Genomic DNA, 8655 nt, shown 5'->3' on the forward strand with positions numbered 1-8655 from the left:
TTTAGTATATTAATTTTAGGTATTAACAAAAATTTATAGTTAAATTAAAATTTTAATTCATATAAAATTTGTTAATTTTGGAAGTTCGATTTTTCCTTTTTTACATTTGCGTTATCGTTTTTCAATTATATTGTCGTTTAGTTGTTTATTTTTATGGTCGTTTCTTTCATTATTTATATTTCTAATTATACGAGTTTTCTGTTTTCACTGTCGTTCTGATTTCTTGGCCCTTTACTTTTCTTCCTCTTCATCAATTACAGTTCCTTCTTGCTGGTTCGAAAAGAGGGGTATTGTCCTGATTGCTGGTCTAGGGCTTAGGGCTCTGAAGCTTAAAGATGATATATACAGCCATAGATACGTTCTACCTCACAGATGATCAACTCCAGAATTCGCCATCGAGAAAAGATAACATAGATGAACCCACCGAAACCACGCTCAGAATCTATGGCTGCGATCTCATTCAAGAAAGCGGAATTTTGCTGCGATTGTATGCTATTTTTCGCTTCAATTTCCTTTTTGAAATTATGGTTGCATTTTTTATTCGATTTTTTCACTGCAATTATTATTATTTCAGACCCCAAGCTGTGATGGCGACCGCCCAGGTTTTGTTCCATCGTTTTTATTGCAAGAAGTCTTTTGCTCGCTTCAATGTCAAGGTTTGTTTCTCTAGTTATACTTTTCGTCGACCTTTAATTTCTGAAGGAAAGTTTTAAAAATTTTGAATTTGAAATTTAGGGGATCTTGTTTAGGTTATTTGTGTGCTTATATATATCTCCAGACTCTAGTATGGTGTTTATTACACCCTTGTTTCGAATTTTATTCATGTATGTATGCGTGTTTATATGCTTTTCTTTATTAATCAATTCTTTCCTACATAATCAGTGCTGGTTTTTGCTTTGGTTGTAGTACTAATTGCATAGTCAATATATAATAAAGAGTTAGTTTCTGTTGTTTTGATTTTCTGCAGAAAGTTGCAGCTAGTTGTGTGTGGCTTGCTGCAAAACTGGAGGAATGCCCAAGGAAAGCTAGACAAGTGATTATTGTTTTCCACAGAATGGAATGCAGGAGGGAGAATTTACCCATTGAGCATTTGGACCCTTTTTCAAAGGTAATAAGCTTATATAGTTAGTTTATTGGTTTTCTTTTACTAGAAACAATGAAAAAATATTTCTTTCTATGTTCTTCAAGGGTGAATTTACTTTAGAGAGTGTGCTCCATGTAACGTTATTTCACTTTTTTGGCCAGAAATATTCCGATTTAAAGATGGAGTTGAGTAGAACAGAAAGACATATATTGAAAGAGATGGGTTTCATTTGTCATGTTGAACATCCTCATAAGTTCATATCAAATTATCTAGCTACCCTTGAAACACCTCCAGAGTTAAGGCAGGAAGCATGGAATCTGGCAAATGATAGGTACTTCAACAGTTTTCTGTAAATGTAAATATTTGATAGAAATAATATTTAATGATTGGATTAGAGGTTTTTGAACATGATTTTTTTTTTTTTTAATTTTGTTACTGATATTATCAGATCTAACAGACATGCTTTTGCTGCAGTCTTATTCTTCTGTTTATTTATATATGTTTTATTTTAATGCTCCTCTGGTTTTTGGCTATTACATTCTCATCATAACAGTGGCTCACTGCTTCATTTATAACTAACTCACTTTTTGGAGGCAGCTTGCGCACTACCTTATGTGTTCGGTTTAAGAGTGAGGTAGTGGCTTGTGGGGTAGTATATGCTGCTGCTCGTCGGTTTCAAGTACCCCTTCCTGAGAATCCACCATGGTGGAGGGCATTTGATGCAGAAAAATCAGGGATTGATGAAGTTTGCAAGGTTCTGGCTCACCTCTACAGCCTTCCCAAGGCGCAGTACGTACCAGTATGCAAGGATGGTGATTCATTTACATTTTCTAACAAGTCATGGGATTCTCATTCTCAGCCTCTTCCAAAGGTAATTCTTTTTTAATTTTCTCCACAAGTTGTTTCTCATTAATTTTCCATCTGACATCTCTGGCAGAATGGTAGGGTAATCATTGTTGTATAATTTTTTGGGTGGAAATATAATAAAGTATATACTGCTTCATTAGACGATCTGTTCCTTGTTGGCTTAACTGCAGTGCCTTGATTAGAAAAATGATGGTGCACCTGCTCATAGTGATGTCATCTATAAATTTGTGAGTCTTAAATTTAGAAAACTAACATGCATTTTCCTTTAAATGTCTCATCTACAGGAAGTTCCACGTAGTAGCCCACCAGTTAATAGTGAAACCTCTGTTTCCAAGGCTCCTCCAGCAGTTAATTCTGAATCGGGTGCAGTGAATAAGGTACCTGGTGACAAGCTAAAGGGATCGAAAAAAAGTGATGATGAATCAAATAAAAATGCGACTGCTGAAGGAGAGGCAGGAGAGGAACTGATGCAGAAATCCAAGCCTGAGCGTAGAACAGATGCCAGTGGAGACAGGAGCAAGGATAGAGAAAGAGAGAGGGACAGGATAAAGTCTCGAGATCGTGATAGGGGCAGGGATTCTGATCGAGAAAGAGATAGAGAGGAGGCTGAGAGGGACAGAGATAAGTTCAGGGACCGACGCCATCGTTCCAAGGATAGAGCATCAGGTTGCTTAACAAGTTTCAAATTTTATGAAACTTCATGCCAAATATTCAATTTTCTTTTCAGCATTTGTCTCGTGCGAAGTACATTAAACTAAATTTTATGGTTTCATATGCTGAATTCAGGAGGAGGGCATTCGGGAGGGCATTCAGATAAATCAAGACATCACTCATCAAGAGGTATGTATTTTACGTCTGTAGATTCATATCCACATGTTTCTTCTGAGTTGGGTTGTGCATTATCTGAGAAGCTTTATTGATATTACAGGTTCTTATTCGTCAAGGGAGAAGGATCGCTATAGACACCATTCATATGCTTGAACCAGTTTTCAAAGCTTCTTTCGGCTAAACTTGTATGTGGCATGCTCCGGTATTTGTTCCTTTCATTGATTAATATTAAACCTTGATACACTCGTATACAGACCATTACGTGAACAAGCAAGGCTGTAAGGAGTAAACCTTGTAAATGATTAATATTAATGAGCAATCTTCTCATGCCTCATTAACCTTAGGCTACTCCAACCTTTGCATAGCCAAATATTCTTTTTCATTAATGCTAGCAGATTTGGATAATAACGTAGTATAAATCCTGTCATTTGTTGTCATTATATTATCCTTGCTCTAGAGATTGTGTTGAATATTAAAATGAAACAAACAATGAGTCATTGGGAGAGATATATTAACATTCCTTGAAAGACTAGAACATCTTTAAGTAGTACTTTTAAAAAAATTGATGTTATTTGTGTACTTTTAAAAGACTAGAATATTAAAGACTAGAACATATTCAACAATGTGTTGTTTGAAACAAATGAAAAAACTAAATAGAAAGATCAGGTGTTTGGGCCCCACGGAAGTTACATGGCTTGGTATCTCTACTGGGAATGTAACTCAAAAACTGCCCAGGCAGCTCCTCTAAAAGGGCTTGAACAACAGATAATTGTCCACCTATTAACAACCACACAGCCACTTAATATTAGTTTAAAACGTTCGAATCTTTGCTTTAGTAGAATTTGAGTTAGCTATAATAATAAACTCACTTTGCACTTGTCTCATAGGAACAAACTGTACGATGTCTCGTGTAGCCACTCGACCTGTGCTACTCTCCAACCGATTTCCATTATAAGCATCAAGAATTTGCCAAAGTCCCAAATACCAAATATTATTATTATGTAAGTGAGACTACTCATTCCACAAAACCCTTTTGCTAGATCAATAAAGTTTGTACATCCATTTGTTTAAAATCAGCACCACCAACTCTAACAATGAGAATAGACAATGGAAGTTCCGATACTTTAACCAATGTGTTTTTAGTTTCTTCAAGGTCTGAAAGAACTCCATCCTGGCAAAAGACCAGAGGCTCATTTCTTAGTAAAACATTACCAAAATAACAAAGAGATTGAATACATGTAAAATCCATCATCATCATTACAGTTATATTGAGCAGTACGTAGTACTTGTTACTGGAGGCCGAGAGAGACTCGCTGGCAATGTGCACCGCCTTGTCGATAACTTGGCCAAACAAAGTAGGTCCCGAAAGAGAAACATTGTACAGAGCATTGGCATAGGCTGACATGATGCCTTCAACTCCTCTAACCTATTTTAAATGAGAAACATGTTTAGCTTAATCAAGAAACTGAGATGAAGTAAATGCTAATGGCTCATTTAAATTATTACCTCAAACTCATTTTCATTTAAGTTCAAGTTGAAACAATGAGATATGGTACCATTTGGTTTCACACCTCCAAAACCCCAAGCAAGAAAGCGCTTGTCAAAATCATAAAACTGAATGACTTCTCCAACCTCCATTATTGCCTGCAATTAGTTTAATCAGTCCATTGTATATGTTTAATACATATTTTTTTCATATTGCCTAATTAGTGAGTTTATATTATTATGATTTTTACAATACGTACCCTTTGGTAAGAGTTTAACCGGGTATAAGGATCAATGTAGTGCAAAGAGTCAGATTGTCGAGGATTCCCATTAGAGGCTGGAAAAGAAGAAAAAAAAAAATCAATGTTGGAATAAACCATACTTAAGTCAATGTGATTAGTGAAGAGAATTTATAAAAATGTTCAAAGTTTGAAACTTGTAAAATCAACAATAATCATAAAGTTGAGCTCAAATCCACTAGAAATGTAATCAAGAAAGCTGAATTGTTGCTTTTCATTAAAATAGTCCACTAACAACTGGCCCTTTAGTACCTATAATAATATGTTGAAAATTGTTGAGAAAGTGGTGAAATGTCTCTAGCTATAAAGAATTAAATAGTTAATAAACTTAAAATCTAATGAATAAATATATAAACACATTTTCGTGACTACTTTTCGTGGATGGCATTACAAAGTTTGTACCAATTCTTTCCTTGCAAAGTTTTTCTAGTTGTCCCACTGACTTCTGTAGTTTCCTAGAGAATTCAACTCAAAAATTTTAAATATTTTTTTGCTTCTTTCTCCCAAACTTTAAAACAATGATAAAGTAAAAAATAAAAATCAAAGAATTATTACCCAATAAGTACATGATTGCCACTGCTATTAAAATCAAAGCACTCGATAAGCAATGGATTATCCTGTATCGATTTGAAATTTTATTAGTCAATATTTTTTAGAACAAAAGCTAGAACTAAACATTTAGCTCAAAAGCATATATAAGTTTGATGATTGAGCTTGCTTACCTTGCTTCCAAATTGATGCATATTCAGAGATAATGGTTTCCAAATGGGGTTTAAGTTATTGTCAATTACTTCTGTCTTGCAAATTGGAATGGAGCCTCCCCTCTCAACAATTCTAGAAATTTTTAAGAAAGGATCCTATAACGAAAATAAGAAGAAAAGTGTAAAGAAAATTGAACATGGTGTGGAATGCACACCAAATAAAATAGATTTCAACAAGGTGCTATATATGCAAAAATACATACACTTTTAGAAAATAAGTCTTTGTTATCCAAATTAGAACAACAGAATACTATATCAACAACACTCTTTGAAGCAATTGTTTCTTCTGCATGGATAGTGAGTGTTCCCAGGTTTCTTGAGGTACTACTCCTATGCCCATTTTTATTATGGAGATTAACCGTTGTAAGGACCAATATTTTCAGTATGAAAAATTAGGTCCAGTCGTGTCTGGAATAGTCTATGTTATGTCTGGAGTTTGTTCGTTTTTAGTAAGTGTCCACGTCAGCTTGTGTGTATAGCAAGGTTGTTAGTGATTAACAGTTGTTGTTTGTTTTCTGGTTTATACCTAATTGCAACTAAGTATATATATTGGCTGGTTAATTAGTTATAACCAACTCTCTTAGATTGGATGATTGCATAGTGTGCTTTGTATTTTCTCTTCCCTTTCTTCTATTGATTTTTGCAGATTCTGGCAAGAAACTCCATTGATGGTGGTTGAAGGTTTATGTACAAGCTCTGGAATCAAGCCGTGATTGCTGAAGGAGTTCAGTTGGGTCTTGATGCTATAGATTTGAAGGTATTCGGATATGAGATATTGTTGAAGGGAGTTCAACATTGAAACAATGGGATCTTGCATCTATAACCAAGGGATTTTGTTATTTAGGGTAAAAAGCTTCATTGTATTTTGAGATAGATTGTATAGTTTTACAAATTGATTCTTGAACTGGTTATTGTAAAATTACTTCTTAATATAATGAGAGTTATTACCCTGGTTCAGGGAACCCAAGCACTAGTCGGTTGGAATGAGTTTTCAGTGCAGACGAAGCTTGTAATTTTGTGTGTCAACTCTTATGATTTTGATGTTAATGTTCAAGCATAAATCAAGATAAAATCTAGATGAATATTGTAAAATTGGAAAGATAGGCAAAAACTTAGGTTTTTCAATTGGTATCAGAGCCAAGTTGTTTGTTCTGGATTCTTTTTTCTCAATCCTCCTATCTTTTGTATACTGAAATTGATAATTGATTTGTCTTCGTGTAATTCACGATTCTTGTTTTCTGGGTTCTCCAGTTGACACTAACCCTCTCTGAGATCCGAATCTGGGAGTATATTTTTTTTGTTTTGTTTGATTGTTTGTACAAAATGGAGATGTTCAGAGAAGGAGGTTCCACATCTCGACCCCCAATGCTTGAAGGGGCAAATTATCCTTACTGGAAGACAAAAATGCGTGCATTCTTGAGAGCTGTTGACGAACGGGTGTGGATGGCAGTTGAAGATGGATGGAAGTGTCCAACCTTTGTTGAAGATGAGGTTGTTAAGCTTAAACAAATGGGTCTATGGACTCTAGAGGAGATGGAAAGGGCCAACTTTAACTCAAAGGCTATGCATGCTCTCTTTAATGCAGTTTCCACAAATCAGCTGAAAGTTATAGCCAATTGTGAAATTGCCAAAGAAGCTTGGGAGAAAATAAGAATAAAAAATGAAGGAACTGATGCTGTAAAGAAGTCCAGACTGAGAGCTTTGGCAAAAGCCTTTGAAAATCTGTCTATGGAGGAGGAAGAAACTGTAGCAGAGTTCCATGCCAAATTGTGCGATATCTCGAATGAGTCTTATGCACTTGGAAAGACTTACTCAAACGCAAAACTGGTTCGCAAGGTGCTTGGAGTTCTGCCTCGAAAGTTCATGTAAAAAGTTACCTCTATAGAAGAAATGAGAAATGTAGAGGAACTTGATCTTGATGAGTTAATTGGGTCATTGCAGAACTATGAAATAAGTCTCACACGGTGGAAGAAAGGCAAGAAGTAGAAAGATTCCGAAAAAGAAAAAACTGATAACAGTCTTGCATTTGTGCATAAGGAGGAAAAGAAGTCGATCTCAGATGCATCTGATGGATTCACTGATGAGACTTTTGCTTTGCTGACCAAGAATTATGCAAAATTCTTGAAAAAGGAATTACAAGAAAAACTTTCTAGGAGGAAAAGAGAATGGTCCCAGAAGAAACTTTGGTGGAAACAATAAGCAAACCAAGCAGTCAGGTGCAAGAAAAACAAGGGAATACAGTGCCGAGAATGTGATGGGTTCGGACATATTCAATCTGAGTGTGCCAACACTCTTAAGAAGAAGAAAGCCTTAGCAGCTACCTGGAGTGATAGTGATGAAGAAAAGAGCTCCAACTCAAGTGACAGGTCTTATGAAGAGAAACAGGTGGTGGCATTTGTGGCAAAGAGTCATCAATCAATGTGTTTAGAGGAAGATGGAAACTCAAGCTCAATTGATGTGGACAGTGATGGGAGACAATTGTAGAGTCCAAGAACTTTACTTAGCTAATTATTTAGTAGTATTATAGTATGTATAGTATTATCTTTGTTATTGTGGATTTTTGGTTCAGACCGGGAATTATTTGGACACTCATAGTAGTATTTGTAGATTTTCTAAGTTTAACCTATAGTTTAAGAACATTAATTTTAACCTAAGGTTTGATTAATATGACTGATATTGATGATGATATTTATTATATTATAAGGTTTAGATAAACCCAATAAGATAGTAACACTTGTCTTATGTATGATTATTAAGGAATTATTATTTTAATGATAAAATAAGAGAAATATAAGACTTAGTATTCACCAAAATGTGATAGGAGCATGATAATTGTCACAATTTTATTTATTTGTGAATTAGGTTGTAAATAGATTTTTCGTAACTTTAGGGTACTGTAACTTCCGACCTGTTTTTGACCCAGTTATATTAGGAATTTCGAAAACTAGTATTTCTTAAAAGTTGTAGATAATTTAATGAGCTTTCTAACGGTATAAAGAGAGTCCAAATCGGAGTTCTACAGCGTCAGATATGTTGATTTTACTGAAGGGGAGTTTAGAGTTACGAGATTTAGGGAGTTAGAAGTTAGGATTCTATTTGTTTTTATTATTTTAAAAATCAAGCTTTGAATCCTTAAATCTCTCTGAAAAATTTGAACAATTCCTAAGCCTTTAGCTGAAGGATATTCAAATATTTTCAATTAAATTTATTATTTTTATTCAAAGCTAAAAAGAAGATTTTTATTCCTAGAACTCTATAAATAGGACCTAGTACCCAGCCATTATTCACCTTTTACTCTAAGTTCAGAGGCTGCAAGATTGCTAGGAGAGTG

General features: G+C 34.8%; 1 protein-coding gene and 1 long non-coding RNA gene across 3 annotated transcripts; one reads left to right on the forward strand and one right to left on the reverse strand.

The window, feature by feature from the left end:
- The first annotated feature begins 193 nt into the window (after nucleotides 1-193).
- Nucleotides 194-3907, forward strand: LOC133790840 (cyclin-L1-1). 2 transcript variants are annotated; one of them, XM_062228640.1, is made up of 9 exons: nucleotides 194-487; nucleotides 575-656; nucleotides 968-1108; nucleotides 1246-1415; nucleotides 1682-1955; nucleotides 2236-2617; nucleotides 2738-2791; nucleotides 2880-2964; nucleotides 3667-3907. In XM_062228640.1, exons 1-8 carry the CDS (start codon nucleotides 336-338, stop codon nucleotides 2930-2932), a joined length of 1308 nt encoding a protein of 435 aa, XP_062084624.1. In that variant the 5' UTR covers nucleotides 194-335; the 3' UTR covers nucleotides 2933-2964; nucleotides 3667-3907. The 2 variants fall into 2 exon arrangements, with proteins under 2 accessions (XP_062084624.1, XP_062084623.1); XM_062228639.1 differs by lacking the exon at nucleotides 3667-3907 and having other exon boundaries at nucleotides 195-487; nucleotides 2880-3133.
- A 189-nt stretch (nucleotides 3908-4096) lies between these two features.
- Nucleotides 4097-6277, reverse strand: LOC133790841 (uncharacterized). Its single transcript, XR_009874082.1, has 3 exons — nucleotides 5286-6277; nucleotides 5119-5180; nucleotides 4097-5018 (listed from the first exon to the last, which is right to left on the reverse strand). It is a non-coding gene; the product is annotated as an uncharacterized LOC133790841 (long non-coding RNA).
- Between the last annotated feature and the right edge of the window lie 2378 nt (nucleotides 6278-8655).

Source organism: Humulus lupulus, chromosome 7 (assembly GCF_963169125.1).
Source record: "Humulus lupulus chromosome 7, drHumLupu1.1, whole genome shotgun sequence".
Classification (NCBI taxonomy): domain Eukaryota; kingdom Viridiplantae; phylum Streptophyta; class Magnoliopsida; order Rosales; family Cannabaceae; genus Humulus; species Humulus lupulus.

What these genes read in the sequence shown, in the direction of transcription:
- LOC133790840 (XM_062228640.1), top strand. Translation starts at nt 336, where the DNA reads ATGATATATACAGCCATAGATACGTTCTACCTCACAGATGATCAACTC. An exon ending in ATTTGGACCCTTTTTCAAAG is followed by an intron (nt 1,109 to 1,245) that starts GTAATAAGCTTA and finishes TTTTTTGGCCAG; the next exon opens with AAATATTCCGATTTAAAGAT. An exon ending in TGGAATCTGGCAAATGATAG is followed by an intron (nt 1,416 to 1,681) that starts GTACTTCAACAG and finishes TTTTGGAGGCAG; the next exon opens with CTTGCGCACTACCTTATGTG.